Raw genomic sequence first — 23,038 nt, 5'->3', positions numbered from 1 at the left:
GCAGAGGAAGGAGTCAGGATGTTAATACTGCTTCCAGGCATGGCAGAGGTACTGAATCTCCATTCAAGTCAGAGGTGGAGTGAGTAAATAAGTCAAACATCTGAGAAATCTCATAGAATCATGGAATAGTTTGGCTTGGAAGAGACCTTTAAAGCATGTCTAGTTCCAATTCCCAGACGCAGCAAGGGACACTTTCACTTAGACTGGTTTGTTCCAAGCCCCATCCAGCCCATCACTGAACACTGGAAATCTCCAGAAAAAGTGCAGGGACTGTGTATGTGCCAGAGGGCACAGTTTTGAATTTCCAAACCATTACTGAGCACATCCTCTCCACTGGTGCCTGAGTTTTGCGATGCTGCAGGAGCACAGCTGCTTCTCTGCAAGGACTGAGCACATGTGTTTGGCTGGACACCACAACACAAGTGATTTTTGAGTTGTGTTGTGTATGTACAACTGACATCTGTTCATGGACTCTTCTTGGACCCTGGATCCATGTGTGCAGCCAGCTGTGAAAATAACCTGCCAGGCTGATTTGATACCTGTGAGCCTGCTAGTTCAACAAGTTACAATGGGAGCAGCTTGGCTGGCAAAGCTGTCAGCTTCACCCCTGAGCTTTGGATGAGACCAAACCAGCCTCCTGTGCACCATGTTCATCTGCAAGTGTTTGGGACTGAATTACTCAAGACACTCGGAACAGCAAATAGGGATTTTCAGTATAATACGTTGTGTTGAAAATATCCTGTTCTATTGCAATAAATGTATGCAACAATTGCAACTGCTGTTTGTGCTTGCCTTTACTTATTTGGGAGGTTGAGTAGTGTGATGGTCATAATGCTGGGAGGGCAAAGGACTCGGTGCTGAATGTGCCCATGCCCACACTGGAGGGCTGCTAGCAATGTAGCCCTCAAACTGTTCTGAAATTAGAGGACTAAACATACTTTCCTGTGCTGAAACATATTCACAGAGCACTTCCTAATCTGAGGAAGGCAGAATGAAATTCTGGCTGATTTACAATTTTGTTACATTAACTGCAGGAGCTTTGCCAGGCTGCTCGTGCCCACTGTATGGGGGACACGTGGGGCACCTGCAGGTAAAGCTCCTCTGATCTGCCTTTGCATGAAGCAGCAGAAACTACGTGGCAGTGGCGTGATCGAATTAAAACAATCTGCTTAAAAACATGTTGGAAAGAGGCTGGCCCCGTAATCTTTATTGGAGCTGAGTTACACCTTCTTTTCACAAGTAAAGCCTTGGAGGGTGATGAAAAGGGACAGTACTGTGACAGGAGGACATGCAGAGTCCTCTGTGCCACCTTTTTGTGAACATGAGGGTTTCAGCCTGTGTATTTGCTGCTTAACAAACACTGTGTTTTGGTGTCCAAACCGATATGAAATGCAAGAAGTGTACCATTACCAAAGGAGTGTAAAAAGGCAAATATTGATGGTGCTGAGGTACCTACTGGTGCTAGATGAAATGCTGCAGGGGCAGTGCACAGCTGTGGAACACAACACACAGGGGCTTTGCTGACTCCCTAATGGGTTTAGGGCTGTCTTCAAGGCACCTCTGCTGCTGCTACTATTCACAGCTTCCCTTAACTGCAGTCTCAAAGGGTCTTGTAGCCTAATTTTTACCTGCACTGCTCTCTGCATTTCTCCTGTTATCCAGAGTACTGGCTAAGTAAGAGTGTATCAGGCTTTTAAACAGTGTTTCTTGGTATTCAAGATCATTCTTAGTCAAAATCTGGATGAAATAAATCCTTCCAGAATAGGCTGGAACAGCCAGCCAAGTCTGATGGCTGTACTCATTGAGTGGCTCCATCTAAGCTCTCTCAGAAATTGCATTTGGGCTGTTTCTGCTGGAACCTGTTTTCCAGAGTCTCCAAGAGAAATATTTCTGTTTGCAGTATCATGTTATTAAGTTTTGAGTATTGCAGTAAGTGTTTTTGGTGCAAATTAGTGCACAGAAATGATGGTAAAAAATACATATGTTTTAAAATTGAAAATGTGAACATAATGTTTTAACCATTTCTTGGGGTTTTTTTTGTTTGTTTGTTGTTTTTTGTTTTGTTTTGGGTTTTTTTTAAAGTTTTTGAAATTTACCTTCTGGCTTATCTTTTAAACTCCCTCTCTGTTTCCTTTCAGGAAATCCCAAAGGTGCTATGCTGACCCATGGAAACGTGGTGGCAGATTTTTCAGGCTTTTTGAAAGTGACGGAGGTGATTACCCTGAACTAGAAAACATTGCCATGTGCAGAGTGTGTGGGTTAAGCTGTGGCCCTGCACGGGCTGTAAGTACGCTCTTGCAGATAAAAGATGACATTTTTCCTGCTCAGAGGGCCAAATCCATGGGAATGGAGCAAGGCTGAATCTACAGTACTGGAAGGCATTAAATCCTCTTTCCAGCCCTGGCTCCCAGGCTCTGTAGGGCACTAAGGATGTCTAAGAAACAATGCTGACTTCTGTAAATCAATTCATTAACTCTTTTTGAATAATTAGGAGAGCATACAAGCCCTGTAGAATTGCAACTGGTGCTTGAAGAGGAGTTCAAGCTCCTTTTGTGCTCTTTGTGTCCAATTGTGCCCCAAAATGTTGTCATATATTTGAAATCTCTCTGCATACAAAGTGTGTGTGTATAAATACATATACATGTATATATGTGTATATATATATATGAACATATATGATTTTTTACAAGATTGATTAATGGTTAATTTCATTGATATTCCAGTATATCTCAGTTTTTGTTATACAGATTTCTAATAGAGCACAGCATAGTGCTGGCCAAGTGACTTTTTAATATGTTTCATACAACATGTAAATTCATGTTTAGAAACAATATAGGAAGCCAAATCAGTTTACCATGACATAGTAAGGATTTTACACATTATGTAGAACAAATATAAATAATCTAACTTCTGGTAGTGAACAGGCAATTCTATAAAGTAGTTACATGCACATGGGATGGACAATTGGTTGCCTCATACTGGTCTTATTGTTGATGCTGAAATTACTGCAGTCTTATTACTTTAATCCTTGAATTTTCTGAGATTTCTGGATCACTGGTGTAAAGAAACTCATACATGTGATGACTCAGACATGTAAGGAATCCCACTGAACTCACATATTCCAATGTTTGCAGGACTGTGCCTCCACAGTGTGCAGGATGAAATGCCAGTGCTGCAATGAGGGCTTCTCAGCATGGAGCTCTCCATGGCTTCAGTGGCAGCAAGAGGGACAAATGAAAGCTGAGGCGTGGAGGGGCCCCAGCTTCAAAGGGCAGGAATGTTTGTTTTGGAAGTGCACTAATTTAGAGCTGAGAGAACTTGGTATCTTCCAGGACTTGTCCATAAAAATGGATTTAGTGTTTGCTGATGGCAGTGGGACCCTGGTTAATTTCAAAGGTATCAGATTGAGACCCAAGTCTGGTGTGATTGTAAATTTGGTATCTCCAGTCACCAGAGTATTGCTGGCAGAGGGTAAATGCCTGTAGCTGATCCACAAGATTTGGGTAATGTCTGACCACAATAATGAAGTAAAGTGTCAAAGACTTGAAAGTAGTATAAATTAAAGAAAAAAATTGGGAAGTTCTTTGGTTCTGTTGTTTGCAAGTTCTTGTGGCAGTTTTGCTTAGTTCAGTGATTTTTTTAAAACTGGACATATTTTTTAGTGAGTCCAGAGCTTTATTAAAATGTTGTTTTCTAATATCAATAAGTTCTTTGTACTTTTAAATTTAACTGGACAACTGTGCCAACTGTGAAATGCTATTCAATGGCATAATTTTAGTCTGATTTAAAACCAGATTATTTTGTCTGGGCCCTTACAGTAATAATAAAAAAAATAACCCTAGTTGATATTAAAAGTTTTGCATTACTGTGTTTGCAGAAAATGAAGCCAAATTGAAATAATGTATAAATAGATCTGAAGGCCCTAATGGCTTCATTCAGATTGACAGACACAATAATATGAAATGGGATGCTGAGAACACCCACATGGTCAATAATGTTTGACTTTGGTAGGTGATAGTTGGGAGGCCATACCCAAATCTGACCAGCCCAGATTTACCTTCAATAAAATATCCCCTGAGGGATGAACTCCTGTGTCTGCCTCCACTGTATCCCAGATCATGGGCCATTGATTCCTTCTGAGCAGTGAAGGTGCAAGTGGGTATAAACTGTTAATACTGTGAGCTGATAGATTTTTATACCCATTTTCCACTAGCCACTGGCCTTGATGGAAATTATCAGGTATTCAACCTTTCAGTTTTTCTAATCCATAATATTACAGCAAGCTGTACTGTAGGAAATGCGGATAGAAAGGTTATTTTCTTTTGGGGAATGGGTTAGGTAAGGCTCTTGGGGCCTTTGTTTATTGCAGCCTTCAAGAGAGAGTTAAAAACTTTGCAAAATCAAGACTTTGGCCACTGTTTTTTAAAAATAATATGTCCAACCTTCTCTTTCCCCTGTCTGTAAGACAGTCATAATGCCCTTAAAATCATATTTTAATCACTTAAAATTACAAGAAACACTAACAGAAGTAATTAGTTTTTGAAGCCTAAGATTAAATAATTAGTTTTCCACACATTCTGATTCAAATCAATGATTAACCAAAGGAAAAGAAAAAAAATCACTAATTTTGACTCCAGTAACACTGTGATTTTTGAATGGGCTGTATACAAAGCAGGAAAGTGCTGCTCCTGCAGAGCCCTGCTGGTGTCCAGAAGGTTCCTGTAGGTTAGCACTGGGATCCTGGGGGCTCTTGCAGGTTTGCACCAGGATCCTGCTGTCTGTGCACAGCTGAGAGCACAGACCAGGGTCTCAGCACCTCCTGGTAGAAAGCAGTGAATAAAAATTGGATTCTCCGTCAGGGTGAGCCTCCATTCCCAGTGTGAGCTGCGTGGATACAATCTGCCTTCTGCCAAGGAGAGCCCTCTGCATTGCCCTGTGTCTACATCTGCGTGCTCTTTACTCCTCCTGCTAACTGAGCTCCATGATGCTGTGGCTTTAACGCTTCCCTGTGTCCGCTGCTCCCTCCTCTCTTGACAATCTTTACCCTTTTGCTCCTCTGGTGCCATTTTTCTTTTTATTATTTTTTGACTTTCTTGTTGTCTTCCTGTCAGTGTTTCTTTCCTTTCTGTCTCCCATGCCCTTCACCTGCAGAAAGTGATCTTTCCGAGACAGGACGATGTGCTCATCTCCTTCCTGCCTCTGGCTCACATGTTTGAAAGAGTTATACAGGTAAGAAACCTGCCTGAACTGACGAGGCCTTGTGGGGCTCCTTGTGTTTTCTTCCAGAGTCAGTGGTCTCCTACTTGTGAGGATGTACACATTTCCTATTTGCCTTTAGCACACATGTTTGAGAGAATGGTACAGGTAAGGTCATGGTGTCAGTGGAAATTATCTGTTTTCCACACCAACAACAAAAATACAAAATAAAATGAATAAAATACTAAATAACCAGAGATATCTTTTAGCACTAAAAAGGCTTGCACTCCAGAAGTGACATGTGCATAACACCAGAGCCATGGTCTCAGTGACGTGGCTGTGAGTCCAGGAGAGTTTCCCGAGTTCTCCAGCTTACACCTGGCTCAGGGATTGAAAAATAACCCTTCAACAATGAGCCAAACTCATTGTTCATTCAGCTTATTGCTACTGCTACCTCAGCAATTTGTGGGACAGCTTTTCAAAGGACTCTACAATGAGGTGTTTATGATTCAAGATAGTTTCATGCCATTTTCTACATCAACTAAAATGATTTTATTGCATAAATAACATGATCTGCAAAAAAAGATCCCCAACCTGGCAGACACTGAGAAAGAGGAAACTGAGATCATGGTGTGATACATGTGATCCTCCTGGCAGGGCAGCGTGCAGCGGCCATTCACTGGAGCCTGTGTTCCCTGGGAATTATGGCAGATCCAAGTACTTGCTCTTGCCAGCCCACAGAACTGACTCCATGTCTCTTTGGGGAAAAAAGTAGGGTGATGATTGGTCACTGCAGTTGGTGAATTAGGAAGGGCAGGTGAGACATCAGGTCTCCCAGCAAGAAGCTGCAAACTTAAAGTTGATCCAGTATGTGAAGATTGGATCTGGATCCAGTTGCAGCTCTGCACTTTCTCAGGGAGGCCTGTTTCAGACTGAAGGCATACCTTCTGAGTCAGACAAGCATCTGAACATAAACCTCCCACTTCTTAGTAACATCTGTGCCAGAAGTAATATATTTTTTTCTCTGTTAGAAATGTCACAAATTGGAAGTAAAAGCCCATGAAAGATTTGGAGAATTACAGCACAGCCTTTCTCCACTTGCAAGGCAAGCTGTTCAGTGTGCCAGCACTGTTCAGGCAAACAACAATATACTCAAAATTCATCTGATGGGGGGACAGAAACAAATTAGAAACATTGAAAATGCTTTCATTTCACAGGATTTTGCTGTACTGAAAGGGACAGCTTCCAAAGGATGTCCACATTTATCCTCCCATCTGAAATAGCTTATTAATATAAAGATTTTTTCAAAAGGGCTAAAAAGTATTTTTCAAAAGCATTCTGAACAGCAAGCACTGCATCAGTGACCTAGTTTTAGCCAACATTAATCATTCCTGGAATTTACAGTTAAAATCATACAGATACCTTCTTTAAAGCTAAGATTTTCTAGTTATTTTCAATTCCCAATGAGCACACTGGTTACATTTTCTTTTTTAAATTAATGTGCAGTGTAAAGCACAGATTCAGCAGTGTGATTTTCATTTAACCCACATCACATGTAAAATTCCTGTGGTTTCAGCTGATGGAGACAGTCTCTATCTGCCTGACAGCAGAGAGAGCAATTTGGTTAGTATTGCACATTTTTAAGAGCAGCACAAAAGACATGGATGTCTCTAAAGGAATTTTCAACTTAGTTATCTGGGGAAGACAAGCCCACAAAAGGGAGCTGAAGTTTCTAGTCGACTCAGGAAGGCTCAGCTCTGGCATCACAGCTGCTTGCTGAGGACACTTTCTCCTCCATGCACTGTAAAACTGTGGGAGAAGGGCTGGTCTCCAAATGTTCTTCAGTGATAAATTGCCAGTTTGACGCAGTCTGTGATGGCTTCTTGGTGGGGTTACTGATTACCAGTAACCAGCTACCAGTTGGCTCATGGCCAGCAGCCCCTCTGCCCCATCCCACACATTGAGCTCCATTCTGATCTGAGGAAAACTTCCTGCTTTGTTTTCAAGTACAAGGCTTCTAGATTTGTAGTTTCCATACAAGTCAAGCATCTTTTATGAAGTGGGATTCTATTTCTGGGAAACAGGATCAGGCACTGTATTGCTAATGTAGTTTATATTGTTGTATTTAAACAAAACTAAAGTATTAACATCTAAAAATTGGCCGCTGCTCCATGTTTTATGTTTCTTACTTTGCATTTCTGTATTGACGATAGGTCCTCATGCTGTGAGCTGCTATGGAAGGGCTGGGCATTAGAAATGTTCCAATCCAGACTCTGACCATAACTGGGACTTCTCCATCCCCATATGCTGGGGATGAAGAGAAATCCCTTCTGAAAACATTGATTCCTTGTTCTTCCAGAACAAGTGTCAAATTTGGTAAATGCTGAATTGCCAGTACTGAAAAATGCCCAGAACTCTCTGGATATTTCTATTCAGTGCAAAATTGTTACTTATTGTTACTCTGTTGTTACTTTATGGTCTTTCCAAAGTCCTATTTTTGCAGTATTGGAGAGTAGAAATTCAGAAAAGGTGCTTCTGTGCTTGGGAGGAATGTTTTGCTTTGGGAATTGAAAGCAAAGGGGTTACATGTGTTCCTCTTTCTCCCCATCAGTCTGTAGTATACTGCCACGGAGGGCGAATTGGCTTCTTCCAAGGAGATATTCGCCTCCTGTCTGATGACATGAAGGCACTGCGGCCAACCATCTTCCCCGTCGTGCCACGGCTGTTAAACAGAATGTATGACAAGGTGAGTTGGATTTTGATTTTACTCTTTTTGGAACAATGGAGTTTACGTCCCTTTAGTACTCATGTGGAAGAATTCCCTTAGTCATGGATATTTCTCAAGCAGATGACACTATTTCTGCCTTGCTCCAGACACATTCTTACCTTGCATAATGGATACAGCTCCTTCATTATATAAGTCTGTATTAAAATTTACACAGACTCCAGACACAGCTATCATGTGTGAATATGAAATCCCTCTGTATTAGCCTCCTACCCTTACTTACTCCCCTCTTACTGTTCTCATTAAGCTTACCAGTGACATTTCTAGAGATACGGGATTTTTTCATTACAGAAACATCAGTCAAACCTGGCTGCACAAGAAACTTTTGTGCCCTTCAACAGGATTTGAAACTCAAATCTCTTGTTCTGGTGGCAGCAACAGCTGTAAATCAGAAATTTCAAAAAGCCTTTGAGGACTTAGGTAGTGTAAATGTAACAGTAGCTTTTGGATTTAGAAATCTTTAAAACTAAGGTCAAGGTATTTAAGACAGGCATGTCTGGTCATCGTGTTAAATCTGTTTGACCAGCTGGGAATATTTATTCCTCAGAAGACTTAACTGCTAAAGACAAGCTTAAGCACAAGCTACTGATTTAATTTTTCCCCAAGGTCAGTGCTTCTGTGCTTTATTAGGGGGACAGGCAATGGGAGTTTCTCATTTGTTGAGGAGGAGTTTGTGCTGGTGCCTGATGAAGCTCAGTTAAATTTAGCCCCCATCACCACATCAGCCACCACTGATACCTGTTCATGTTGCTCATTCCCTGTTGCTCAGGCTGTGTGAACTTCACTGAACCCTATCACAGAAATTATATAGTAAGAGCAGCCCTGTCAATCTAGTCAAAGCCTGCACCACCATCCTGTCTTTTCCACCCAAAGGAACCACATGTACAAGAGGGAATGGAGTGAAACACATCATTCCTTTTTCCCCCACTAACAAACCTCAGTGTAGCCTTGTTTACCTGTGCTGCAAATGTAACTGTACCCACCTGGCTGGGTGGGTGTCGTGGGAAGAACAGATGTTGGTGTGCTCTCTCTTCTCTGTGACACCTCATGTGCCATCCCGTGCTCCCGCAGATCTTCAGCCAGGCTGACACATCCCTCAAGCGCTGGATCCTGGAATTTGCGGTCAGACGGAAAAAGGCTGAAGTTCGAAACGGCATCATTAGAAATGACAGTTTGTGGGATAAACTTTTCTTTAACAAAATACAAGTAAGTGATTTGAGAAGTGAGTCTGAAGTCAAAGGACTCTTTTCTTCTAGCAATGACTGGTTTTCTGACAAGGGAGTTTCAGACAGTAGGAGGAATTTCTTCATGGATAGGGTTGTCAAGCATTGGAACAGGCTGCCCAGGGCAGTGATGGAGTTACCACCCCTGAAAGTGTTAAAAAAGGGTGTGGATGTTGCACTTGAGGACATGGTTTAGTGGTGAAGATGGTGTTTGTGCTGGGTTGGTGGTGGGAGTTGATGATCTTAGAGGTCTTTTCCAGCCTTAACAATTCTATGATTCTATGATTCCTTAAAGTCAGTGTAGTCCACTTGCTTGATGATGAACTGTGGTCGATCACTACTCAGTAGTGAACAACAGACTGGAAAATGGAATAGAAAAAGGGAACTGAGCACAATTTGTTGCTCCATAAAGTCTTGTCATATTTATTATTTTGTTTGGTTTTCAAACACCATGGGTATTGTCAAAATTTCAATTATCTCAGGGATAACTTTCCAGAGGGAAATGGAGAAACACAGGGTGGGCTAAGAGGGCCATATCCCTCTTCAGCAGCACCGAGAAATCACTGATTTATGGAATAGTGCCAAAAATTTTTTTTGGCTTGCAGACAGAACTATGCCCCTGCAGGGGAGAAAAGGTATCTGGGGACAAAATTCAGAAAAGTGGTCATGAAAAAAGGAGTCACTGATCAAAGAGATGCTGCTCCAAAGTTTTCTGCAAAATCTCAACAAATAGGATTGGATTTAGGATTGGGTTTCAATTGGACATATTCAAACGCACTTTTCCTCCTAGGAAGAGAATAAGTTTGTAAAGAAAATTGCACAAATGAATCATGGTTTAGCAACCATGAGGAAAGAAATCAGAATGCTCTTCTGTTTGCCACACATCTCAGTAAAAAAATATATTAAACTGGCTTTAAACCAGCCTTTTTGGGCTCTGTACTACTCCAGGAGGCTCTGATTTATTTTTTTTTGATCAGATTATTTATCTGCAGACATACCATTTTATTTTTAACTAAAGAAATTGACTGTACTTGTGGTCTGTGCTCAGTATGCAATGACAGCAGAGTTCACCCAGCCGGGAGCAAGCCAGGCTGTTGAGACAGGCAGACTCAGACAGCATTTGTTTTATTTTGTGCTGGGTTTTCTTTTTGACTTTTAGAATAAAGAAAAGGAAATGAAGGGAGAGCGGAAAGAAGTAAAATGAGACACAGGAATTGATGTAATACCCTCCAGAAATATTTGAAGGTCATCTGCCTTAAAAAAGGGACAACATTATTTTAGAGGGCTTGGGAGGCAATTCATTAAAACCGATGAGGTGTAAATAAGCAAAAAAGACTGGATGGGGGAAGAGTCTGTTTTTCTCAGCAGTTCCCAGAGCCAGGTCTGCAGCCTGCCCAGGCACAGCAGTTGCAGAAGCCCAGGCTGAGCAGCTTATCCTGCCAGGGACATGGGTACTCCTGTCTCTGTACACTAAATGGGGTTTTATCCCTCAGGAAAGCTTCAGAGCTAGTTTGTATTTCCATACATGGCCACATCACAGAACCACAGAATGGCTGGGTTTGAAAAGTCCTTGAAGATCATCTAATTCTGATCCCTTGCCATGGGCAGGAAATCCTGCACACCTATACTAGAGAACACATTTTGTTCAAGCTCGTGGTTTTGCCATCTGCAGTAGCCTCTGATGCTTTCTTCTGTTTCCTCCTGCTACCAAACAGGCAAGTCTTGGGGGGTGTGTCCGCATGATAGTGACAGGAGCTGCCCCTGCATCCCCAACTGTCCTGGGCTTCCTCCGCGCAGCCCTCGGATGCCAGGTGGGTTTGTGTGGCTGTTCAGGGATGTTTATCAACTGTTAGCAAGGAAACATGATATTTAAGAAAGGTGATGGGTTAGACCCTCAGAACTACATTTGGGACAGCTGTACCAGGATGGATCCATCAGCAGGGCTTAGGGCAGCCACAGAGTCCTGGTACACCCAGAGCTCAGTGGGGTGGGAGCAGCCCTGGGATGGCAGTAACAGGCAAGAGATATTTTCACCCTGGGCATTTCCCAGAAAAACCCTGCAGGCTCATCCCACCCACCTCTCAGCACCAAATCGAGTATGTGCAATTAAATGTGTTTGTGCAAGTGCTGGGAACTTCATGAGTTTTACTTGTAAATGGAGAGAGCTAATCTTCAGATGTCAGCCTAACCCACTTGAGATACCCACTGTGTTAATTCTCTGTGACAGGAAGCCCAGGGCAACTGAAAGGGCTGGATTTTCAAAATGTCTCACAAAACTATCTATTTTTCCCCATTAATAAGTTCCTGTCATAGTGTAGCATATGTCCTGACTCAAAGGCTAAGTGCTCAACTCATCTTCTTCCTGTTTTCAAGGTTACAGGGCCATGTTTTTTCCTAGTTTTGTAAATGTAATTTTGTACACAGTACAAGCCAGGGACAGTGTCCCCATGGCAAATGGGCACCCACACATTGCAGCTGCAGGCTCAGCTCACAGGACTGTGAAACAGAGGGCAATGCTTGGGATTTCAGTTTGTAATAGAGAAATCTTTTATGATCTTTTGAAGATACCTATCTCTTTGTCAGGTTTATGAAGGCTATGGCCAAACAGAATGCACAGCTGGATGCACCTTTACAACTCCAGGTGACTGGACATCAGGTAATTGTTTTCTTCCACCATTTGAAGATATAAAAGAAATGCACATTTGATTAGAAAATTATGGACTGTAACATCAAGGCCACATTGAATGGGGCTTGGAGAAATCTGGTCTAGTGGAAGGTGTTCCTGCCCATGGCAGGGGGTTGGACTGAGATGGGTTTTAAGGTCCCTTCCAACCCAAACCACTCCATGCTATTTCAGAATAGGTTTTATATCCAAAGAGGAGGTGTCGGTATTTAGTTTTAATAGTGCAAAACCTTAATTAAGGAAATTATTTCCTCACAGAAATAATCTTGCTCCTGCAAGAACATCCAGTGTATCTATAATTGTGCAAGTAACTAATGATAAAATGTTAATTATAATTTATAGAAGAGATGACAAATGACTTGATAACTTTGATTTCCAGGTCATGTAGGAGCCCCTTTGCCCTGTAACTTAATCAGATTGAAGGATGTGGAAGAACTGAATTATTTTGCTTCCAAAGGAGAAGGAGAGGTAGAAAATCACATTTTTATATCAAATTCTCACTAGTTAACACTGTATGAAATAGTTTATAGGAGCATTTTACCTTTGTAGGGTTCATGGTTGCTGATGTGTTACACAGTGCAATCAGGAAAGGAAAATGGCAGTTTAACTATAGAGCAGCAAAGAATTAATGAAAAAGGAGCTGTGGCAGTACTTCCAGCCTGATTCCTTGAACTGCTATGACTGAATTAATTCAGTTAAGAAGAGCTGAATTTCTGTGATTTCTACATTGCTGTGATTTCTACATTACTGTGATTTCTATACTACACAAAAATTAAACTTATTGAACATTTATCTGCAAATGGAATGCAAATCAATGTGAAACAAATCAGTTTTTCAAACCCTACTTCATATTTCCGTTAGCTTGAAAAAAATACATAGATAGTTTAATAACCCAATCTATTTTAGTTTCATGGAGCACAGTCATTAAAATATTTCAAATTTTGTGAGTTACTATTTAACTTGTATTTATAGCAGAATAAAAAAATAATTCCTCATCACCCCTGTTTTTTTTGCAGATCTGTGTGAAAGGACCCAATGTGTTTAAAGGTTACTTGAAAGATGAAGAGAGAACAGCTGAGGCGCTCGACCAGGAGGGCTGGCTTCACACAGGAGACATTGGAAAATGGTTACCTGTGCGTACTGGACACACACAGAATTCTAATGGGAATTGTATTATGTCATGTAAATTTTCACAGACTGGACTTAGGTCTCCAAGCAGGTCTGTCTTTACAAAGGGTTAAGTTTATATTTGGCAGAATAAGCTCAATATGTCAGTGAAGCATTTGACAGCACAACAGGACACTGAGAGCTCTCTTAAAGACAGACTGCTTGCTGAGTTTCTGTGGTTAAATAACGACTCTGGGAATTCTCATTTCTTTCTCCTAACAGAATGGTACCCTTAAAATTATTGATCGGAAAAAGCATATATTTAAACTTGCTCAGGGAGAATATATTGCACCGGAGAAGATAGAGAATATCTACATCCGCAGTGACCCTGTTGCTCAGATCTATGTCCATGGAGACAGCCTGCAGGTACAAACCAAGCTTTCAGAAAATCTTACTTTACTCTTAGTAGTTAGAAGACAGAGAGCTGGGCATGGACAAAGGGAAAATGTGAGTGGATCACACCGCATTGTCTCCTTCCTGCTTTGGAGCTGGCTGACAGCCAGGCAAGAGCTGAGCTGCTGGTGTGACCCTGACCAACTTAGAGAATGCTGTGGGCAAAGAGCCTTTAAGTTGGCTTTGGTGTCACTCTTTGGGTCTCTCCAATGCCTGGTAAACCAGGCAAAGGCAAAGCCACTCCTGTCCCCCACACTGCCTGGCTATTCTGAACAATCTTGTTCTGTTAATTTGCACATTTATACACACACCTACAGATTTTGAAACAATGGCAATTCATCCTCTGCATTCAAGGCTCACAAGCATGAGCCTTCCCTTGGCATCAGAGCTTGCCTGGGACTTGCAGGGCCATGTGAGTTATTTAATGTCCAAGAGGAGCACAAACCCAACTGAGGGTATTAAAACTGCTGGTGAATGCACAGTCACAGACAAACATTTATTTGAGAAAATGGCACAGACATCAGAATGTACTTCATGATGGTATGTTAGCAAATTGTTGACATAACTAAAGAAGTGGTAAACATGCAGAAATTCACCTGTCTTGTGTATTCACTTAAATGTAGAGCCTGGAATGTGGTTCAGCTTTTACCTTTAACTCCTTCTCCTTTACCTACAGGCCTTCCTGGTGGGAATTGTGGTACCTGATTCTGAAGTTATGCCAGGTTGGGCAAAGAAAAGAGGGTTTGAAGGAACATATGCAGAACTCTGTAAAAATAAGGTTTGTGTCTGCAGTAAAGACTTTTTTTTTTTGCTGTAGTATTATGTGTGCACAATACTGTGTCTAGGAATGACAGTTTCAGTGACAAGAATTATTTCCCCACTGAACATTCAGCAGAGTTGACCTGGATCTAGTGATATGTGTTGACTGGTGGCACAGACCTCTGCCCTGCAGCGTGGGAGGGCCAAGAGTCTGTCTTACAGAGAACAACAGTACAGCAGGAGAGATTGTGTTTGCTTCAATTTCTTAATAAGACAACTAAATAAGACTTTATCACTGTTGTTCTCTGTGGTGACCAGGAACAGGACCAGAGGGAAGGGCCTGAAGTTGTGTCAGAGGAGGTTTAGGTTGGATACTGGGAAAAGGTTTTCCCCAGACATGTTGCCTGGACATTGGAACAGGCTCCCAAGGGGACTTATCACACCATCAAGTCTGACAGAGCTCAAGGAGCATTTGGACAACACTCAGGCACATGTTATGATTCATGGGGCTTGTGGTGGGTTTAGTGACGGTTAAAATCATTACTGTATGTATTTATTTTTTGTTATGAGATCTGGATTAGGATAAAACAGGGTAAAATAAGCTTAAAACTTAAAATGTATAAGGAAAACTTTATTAATAGGACTAAAAGAATAAGAAGCATTAGAGTAAAACTTTTAGAATTTCTTTCCTCCCCTTGTCATTTTTTTTTTTCAACTGACAATAAAACTTGGGATTTTAAATCAGTTACCTACTTTACAATAATTTTTTATTAGTTTTTGTAGGGAGAGGAGCTTTTTATTGCCATGCCATGGAGACTTTTCTAGAAGAAAGAGTTTTCTCATGTTTTTTTTTATTTTTACAAATGGCAGCTGTCTGGGAAGAGATTTGCAGTTGTGAAACTCTTCTTATTTTCAGAGCCTTCCTACAGCTGCATTTATGGGCTTTGTTAAATTATGCAGTATTATTTTAAGGAGGAGCTGTTTAAAAGCAAAGATTTTTTAATTTATTTTTGTGATTATTTTTATTTCTGGGAACAGGGGTCTTCTTCTCTCCCTACAGGTAAAGGGTCTTCATTACTTTTTCTTTTTTTTGTTCAAGCTTTTCATGGGATCACAGTCTTTTTAGCACTTATTTTGCTGTATCATGGATACTTCTTCTCACTTCTACAGTTTGGACACCTTATCTTTTTATACTTTTTTATGAATGGAAGGGGCTATTTTAGTGTATTATTGTTTATTGCTATGGCCCTACCAATAGAACTTTCAGCTTTATTAGGGCATCTCATTTTTTTTTTATCTGAGGCTTCACCTTTTTTTTGTATTGACTTCGGTGTTTTTATATTGTTTTTCTACATGTCATCACTCTTTTTCTCTCCCTTGAGAGAGGATTAAGGTCTGCAGGCCCCATCTGTGTAGTAAAAGGGCTAATATCTTGCCCAGAGATATTGTGGGTCCATTCCAGCTCAGGAGATTCTATGATTCTGTAAAAAGGACTCTAATCTTAAACACATGCTTTCTAATACTGAGGAACTGCATTGTATCACATCATGGAATACTGATGCCACTTGAACCATCCCACTGGTGTCTGTGGGCAGTGATTCTGCATTGAAGTCTGGCAGATGGCTGAAGGACTGTAAATCTAACTTCTATGTCACATAGCTGGTTTGAAAATAGAACCTTGCTTTTCATACCAAGGAGACACTCTACATCACCACACTTAAGTGTAATGTTTATACACTACAATAGAATTTTGCTAATTATATATTAACTGTTAGTAAGGCACTTGAACTTTACTCAGAAACACTTTTTTGGTGTTAACAGTGAGCATTAATTGCATGTAAAGTAGACTATGGTAGCTCATGAGGAATTTCTGTGTTTTAACGCAGGAACTGCAGCGAGCGATAATGGAAGACATGGTACGGTTAGGGAAGGAGAGTGGGCTTCACTCCTTTGAGCAGGTAAAATGAAATACACCATTCAGTGTGGTCAGACAGGCATTTTGTACAGAAGAGGGATTTGTCAGCATTTATGATGTTACTACAAATCTTTGTTGCAGCTGTACATGATAATTTTGGAAAGAGCTTTATTGCTGGCAAGTTGTATTTATTGCTTTGGAAAAATGTATTTGCTGTGATTCTGCTTGCTACCCATGTTTGAAATTTGAATTAAATTTAGTGAAAGTTTAGGGTGCAGAGGTCAAAATATAAATCGGGGACATGGATAATCTCCAGACTGACAAGCAGAGGTCAAGATAAACATCTGTAGGAGTCTGACTTTCCTGCCACTGAAAGCTCTGTTAGAAATTGGGTCACTAATTACTATGCTTATACCTGACCTTGAAATACTGCTGGTTTCTTTCTTTTCAGTCTGGGCACTAGTTCTTTCCTGCTTGTGTAAATATTTCTGCAATAGAGCTACAAACACTTCAGAAGGGGAGATCTGAAATCAACCATGAATTACATTGCATTAAAAACACAGAAAAAGTATCCACCCCATTTTAAAATGTCAAATGCTTATTTCTGATTAAAAAAGTGAACATCTTAATCATTACATATAATTAGCCAGGGCCTTTTTGCTTTTGTTTAGACTGTTTCTGGGTGATAATTCTAATGAGTAGTTCACCATATTGGAGGGGAGCAGAAGCATTATTAAACATAACCCTGTTATTCTTAATTTCTCAGTTACCTATGCAAATGAAATTATAGCAAAAATAAATTTATTTTAAAATAATTCAGTATAAAGCATAGTTTTTAATGCACATAATTGTCTGTGCTAGTAAGTCTTTTTTGCCTCTGTCATGCTCTTCACAATATGAAATAGCCTCAAGTAATTGATTCCACCAGCAGTTTTCAATTAATCAAGTGTAAAGTAGTGAGGAAAGCCTTCATCTTTCTAAAGTCATCTTTCTAAAAATTGGAAGAAAATAATAATAGAATAAAAAAATAAATTATACAGTTTTCAAAATTAAAGGGCTTCAGAACTCCATCTCTGTTGCAATATGTAATCTGAAAACCAGATACTTTGAGCCAGATACAGTGGCTAATGTTCTGGTGGGATGGGATCCCCTGTTTATGGGGATACTCTTTATCATCCTCTGCAGCGTGGGTCTCTGTCTTGGGAATGACAAGTGTGGCTTCTATAACCATCAGCTTCCAGGATCTGAAAGCTAGTGCAGCAAATGTGGGAGCATTAATAGTGCAAACACTGATTTATGAAGGATTGTATGGGGGCAGGGCCTGGACCACAATGCTTGCAGGGAAAGATGACTCACATATTTAAGGAATAGAAAATGGATTTGCAGCCTGTATCGCTGCAACTGCCAGCCAAACAAACTGCAAAGCAATCTGGCTTGGGGAATCACAAAAGTAGCAGATGGCTGGGGAGTTTTGTCTTAAATCAGTGGACTCTGACCAGTCACACAGCAGTTTTCTACTTTCTCCCACACCAGCCTGGGAAGGAAGAGCTCACTCCCATCTGTGCTGCCAAGCTCCCCACTGTGCTCAGAGCCACTGTCTCAAACAAGGGCAGCCTTGTGAAATGCCGCTTGCACAGGCTAAAAGATTTGTATCACTTTTAATTAGCTAAAGAATATCATAATGTGCACGCTTTGTGCCTGCAAACCTTGATAATTTTGCAAGATTAAATCCGTGCTGTTTACTTTTGCAGTGGAGTTGAAGTTTCCTAGCACAACTCCCTGCCTTTGCCCTCTCCCCCACTGCCTTTCAGCTGTGTGAAACTGCAGTGACGATATCACACTGTCTCTTGTGTGATGCCTTGCTGTGCTCTGGCCTTGCTTTCATACAGAAAATTATGTGCTCATTCTCTTGGAGAGCTCCCTTCTGTGGGCAGGGGACGGAAATCCTGGGGACTCAGCAGAAAAGTGCCCTGGACTTGAGGCACCACCGGAGGGAAGCACAGCAAAAAAATGAATGTTTATTCAGTGTGATGCCTGTAACCTTTGCCATAAATATATTCCTCTTTTATTTTAGGTCAAAGCCATTTATATTCACTCTGATATGTTCTCAGTGCAAAACGGTTTGTTGACACCAACATTAAAGGCTAAGAGACCAGAACTGAGAGATTACTTCAAAAAACAAATAGAAGAGCTATATTCAAGCATCTCCATCTGAAATCACAGGAAGAATCTTCTGAATAATAGACTTCATAGCAATATTAGAATAATACTCAAAAAGTACAGAGCCAGAACAACACTGCTGAAATGGATACTGAATCTTACATTACAAATGCATCTGAATCTTACATTTGAGCCTTTCATTTTTCTAGGATTTCATCACTAACCATATTTTCCCTTCTTTCTGCCATCAGGTGTGATACAATTTCTTTTTTACTCTAGATACACAGTAAGGCACTACTAAAAGTTATGCTAAATTGCCAGAAAATATGCAGAAATTTCAATTTATGGCCAAGTAAACTACAGAAGCTTATCTTATAAATAACTACAAACATTTGTAATTAAAATAGGGAAAATTTCAGGTATGTCTGTTGATACTTGATTGTATATAACCTAATATATTAGAAACTAAAATAATAAATAATTCAATAATGTGGTCTAACTCAAATAATCAGTGATTGATGGTGAAAGTAAAAGTCTGTTTTCTCTGATTTGGAACTTCAAGCTGGATATTGGTTTATATATTAAGTGATAGTTTTTATATTTTTCAAGACGTAAATTACATTGATTTGATTTAATCATTGATGACTTAACAACCAGAACAAAAATAGGAAGGAATTTCACACTATGTGTACTTAATAGACCTATTAGTATATTGCATTTAATGGATTAATGTTACCTTGAAATTACAAGAACAAGGTAGGAAGCAATAGTACAGTTTTCCCTCTATTTTCATCCAAACACAGTTTATTCATGGTATGCAGATTCAGCATTAGGGCTTCTTCAGTCCAGTGCACTCACAAACATCTAAACTGCTCAAACTGAGAAGGTTGCAAAAGCATCCCTGGCTCTGTGGTGGCTTTAGGTGGGAATTCACGATAATCCATATGCTCCCAGTCCCTAATTTATTACTTCACGTGCTGCTAATACTGCGCATTCCAGCTGGACTAACTCCCTTTCAGAAACAGCACTAAAGAAATGGAGCACAAGGAATAAGCTGTGATTCTGGATGGGGCTTAGCAAAATGAAAAGGTTTGGGAAAAGGCCGGCCTGAGATGCAGCACTGGAGGGCATCCTTTGTCTGGCCATGGAAGGGGAAGGAATACTGCCCCAAAAGACTCACGGGGATGGGCTAAAGGCTGTGTTAGCCATAGCTGTGCAAGGTGTCAACTGTATGGCAGAACAGTAGATGTGGTGGCAGAAAGGGGTGTTATTTATGAGAACATCTTTATGGTCAGACATCTGGAAGCATCAAGTCCCACTGGCATTGCTTCAATGGCCTCTCTGGAATAACCAGCAAGTTGTCTGGATAAAACCTTAGATTTCAGTGGTTGTCAGAAAGGGGTAAGTCTCACAAGGAGCAGGAACAGACTCTAGAGCTCTCTCTTGGTACAAAGCACGGTGCAAGGCAAAGAGGAAACTGTCATGTCAAGTTGCTTGAATACTTGGACTGTTGATGGCTTCTTTCTGCTAAACAGGGTCCTAAATATCTGTATATTTTACTAGCTGATGTTTGTTGCACCAGTGCATACTAGCATGGAGGTGTGCCTGCTAGATCTTTGCTAGGACAGTGGATGCACACTTATTCTCTCTTTTATAGTGGAATCCACTGTAGACTTCTGAAGCTAAAAGTTTAAATTTTTAATTTAAACAGTATCTTATTTTCTCTCTGAAGTGCTGTTGCATGCTTCTAAATGAAATTGAATTAAGTTAGTGAATTGAGTTAGTGTTATATGAAGACTGATTTATTGCAGTGATTTCAGAATAAAAAGATACATAGGAAACTGTATCAGTAACATATTGATTCGAACAATGTGGCAGTTTGATTTATCAAATGTGTGTTTGATCCCTTTATGCACCTGAATCACTTTATGTACCTGATTCCTCCTTTGATTTCAGTGCAATGACTCATATCAGTCCAAAGCAAGTAAAGAAATATCTGAGATCTGTTGGGATCATAATTTTTCACCAATGTATGCAGCAATAGCATTCCTGGGGAATTTGTGTGCGCCACATTAATGGAGTTTAGAGATTACTGCATAAAATCTGGTTCTTTAGGTCAAGTCATAAAGGATTTTTATCTCAGTGGAGTTCAGTTCATATCCTTTTTGTATCAGCCAAAAGACAGTCATTACATGCACAACCTTCAGAGCAATGGAGAATTAAATTCAGTACAATTTCCTGATTGTTTTAATGCAACAGTTTTAAATAAAAAAACCCAAACCCTAGTCATCTAAGTAAATAGAGAAAAGATATTTTTCACTGATATTTTTTTGCAATTTGAATTTAATTTACTTTTCTTTTAAGATGATTTCAGGCTTTTTGAGACAACTAAACTCTGTGTAAGTATAGAAGATCCCAATATTAGTTTATTTACAGCTTAGATGGCTGTTATTTTTACATATATGATGCTGAATAATATTCTTCTTTTGGTATTTGATGCAGAATGTCAGATGCACTAGAACCAAATATATGAACACCAAAAGAATAAGAAAGAAAAAAATGCATATCTGGCCACACTTGGATGATGCAAAATCTGAGTTAGTTTTTGTCACACCAAAACTGTGAATGCTTTCAGAACTTGTGAAAAATTATATAAATAAACTAAAAGCTCTCTTTTATACTTGTATAATCAGATTTTCCTCTGCAGGTCATTCTCTTACCACAGTAATAACGATGTTGTAAGAAATTAACATTTGAAAAAGAGACATGCATAAGGCATGAACTAGGCTCAATCCTGCTTCTCTTCAAATTCCGGGAATATTTATTTTGTATTGAGCTTTCTTAAAATGAAACACTTCTTGTGACCACCAAGATAAAATCCCCAGGGCTGTCCATTAACCAGGTTTTTTTTTTTGTTTGTTTGTTTTTTACCTTAAGATAACTAATTACAAAATTAGTTTAAATTATTCATCTTAAAGAGTGGCAGTTCTTTTTGCAGTCAGTTTTACAGTTGCGGTACTACATTCTTGGACACACTAAACAAGGGAGGTTCTTCCTGGGCCTGATGCTATGCCTGTGGAATCACTGGAATAATCTCTTATATATAAAAAAAACCACATAAAATACATTTTTCAGGAAGAGACTTGCTTAGTTATATATTTTATATGTTCTTTGCTTGATATATTGCACAAAGAAAAATCTGCTCTGCCAGAATGCACAAAATGTGAGCAGAAAACAGACCAGAGTCTTTAACCCCATATGGGCAGAAATTACATGGAATACTTCTGTCCTGAAAGGCACATTTGCAGGTTAAAATGTTTGATGCACATCAGATGGGACAGAGATGGTAAGTTTTTTTGATAAAGTACCATTTTGCAATCTGCCCTCACTGTTAGTCAGTATCCTATCAGCAACACTAAAGTCCAGTCTTGTTTTTGCCATGAATATAAAATTCTCATGTGCAACAAAATAATCTGACCTTAACCTCTGGAATGAAAAAATTAAGTTACTTTTTTTTTTTTTTGGTTTTGTTTTACATGTGTTAAAAGCACAAACTGCTGATCTATATGTAAATAAATGCTACAAGATGAAAGTAAAATGGGAAAGAATATACTATTTTTGCATGGTAATAGGTTACTTAAAGACCTCTCGATGCCTTAGAAAGAAATTGAAAAAGCATTTTAATTAGAGGCAATTCTATTGGCATACTTTTTGTATCTTTAGGTCACTTTGGTTTTCACTGGGAAAAAAATCAGAATTAAATAATTTTTTCTTCTTTGAATGTTCTTCAGTATTTTGCACATTTGGTGGTTTCTATACCACTTCTGCACCCGTGAAACGATGAAGCTTTTCAGAGAAGTCTGGATACCTGTAGCCCAGAAGTGAAAAAGTTTTAGATCCCTCAAATTTTTCCAAAGAAAAATGTTTTCTGAGGCATCTGGAGCCCCTTTAAGCCCTTAATTTCAGGTTTTTGTTATGTATTTTAGCAATGTAAAAGCAGCCAACAAATGAGGCATTTTGGTAAGTGTTGCCTATTGTATTTTCAACTGAAAGTGAAGGGAGGTAAAATTTAACATACACATTTGTGTAAAAAAAATCCTAACTTAATAAATTTTTTCGGTTTTGGTATATTAGCATGTATAGCAAAAAGTCATCTATGGAAATTTTTGTAAAGAACTAAATTCTCACCTTTCTCAAAACTGCTCATAAGATTTTCTTGTGGACTGACATACAATAAAAGCTCTTTTATAAAATCTGTTGTTCCTCCAGCACTTTCTCCTCACCATCGGTATGAAGTCATTCGGAATTCATATGTGTGCCTAAACTAAACGTATTGTAAAAATAAGAAATTATGTAAAATAAAGTAACAACCAAAATCATATTGAGACATGAGATTCATTTTAGCAATCTCCTATGAAAACAAACTATTGCTAAGTTCTCTGAAGATGCAAAGTCTTTCTGTAATGGTTTCATTTTTTAAATTTTAAATCAATAATCATATAACCAAATGTATATGCTTGTTAATTATGAATTGACAATTGGGAATGCATAGTATTTTTTTCAGACTGTGTCTAAACCAATAAAGTTTCAAAGCATTCGGGCTCTATTCCGGTTTTTGTGTGCACTTGTGTCTCCCTTCCCTCCGGTATCCAGAAACGCCTGGAAGTGCCCAAAGCCAGCTTGGATGAGGCTTGGAACAGCCTGGTGTAGCAGAAGGCGTCCTTGCCCATGGCAGGGGGTTGGAACAGCACTGTATT

General features: G+C 39.7%; 1 protein-coding gene across 6 annotated transcripts in view; it reads left to right on the top strand.

Moving 5' to 3' along the window:
- ACSL6 (acyl-CoA synthetase long chain family member 6) overlaps positions 1-22,887 on the top strand; it is a 59,249-nt gene extending 36,362 nt beyond the window's left edge. For 4 of the 6 annotated variants that reach the window (XM_088063483.1, XM_088063481.1, XM_088063485.1 and 1 more), the window contains 12 exons: positions 2,139-2,212; positions 5,152-5,229; positions 7,808-7,942; positions 9,053-9,187; positions 10,920-11,015; positions 11,788-11,860; positions 12,267-12,355; positions 12,904-13,020; positions 13,277-13,420; positions 14,124-14,225; positions 16,093-16,164; positions 18,196-22,887. In XM_088063483.1, the coding sequence (XP_087919609.1) occupies positions 2,139-2,212; positions 5,152-5,229; positions 7,808-7,942; positions 9,053-9,187; positions 10,920-11,015; positions 11,788-11,860; positions 12,267-12,355; positions 12,904-13,020; positions 13,277-13,420; positions 14,124-14,225; positions 16,093-16,164; positions 18,196-18,336 (1,256 nt within the window). In that variant the 3' untranslated portion in view covers positions 18,337-22,887. Of the gene's footprint in view, positions 1-2,138; positions 2,213-5,151; positions 5,365-7,807; positions 7,943-9,052; positions 9,188-10,919; positions 11,016-11,787; positions 11,861-12,266; positions 12,356-12,903; positions 13,021-13,276; positions 13,421-14,123; positions 14,226-16,092; positions 16,165-18,195 lie in introns of all 6 variants that reach the window. The other 2 variants (XM_088063482.1, XM_088063480.1) reach the window with 2 other exon arrangements.
- Positions 22,888-23,038: the final 151 nt, after the last annotated feature.

Source organism: Pseudopodoces humilis, chromosome 17 (assembly GCF_049639895.1).
Source record: "Pseudopodoces humilis isolate 2021_Gansu_Grassland_sample_001 chromosome 17, ASM4963989v1, whole genome shotgun sequence".
Taxonomy (NCBI): domain Eukaryota; kingdom Metazoa; phylum Chordata; class Aves; order Passeriformes; family Paridae; genus Pseudopodoces; species Pseudopodoces humilis.
Note: the sequence above shows the minus strand (reverse complement) of the source record. Positions and strands in the feature narration are given on the sequence as shown.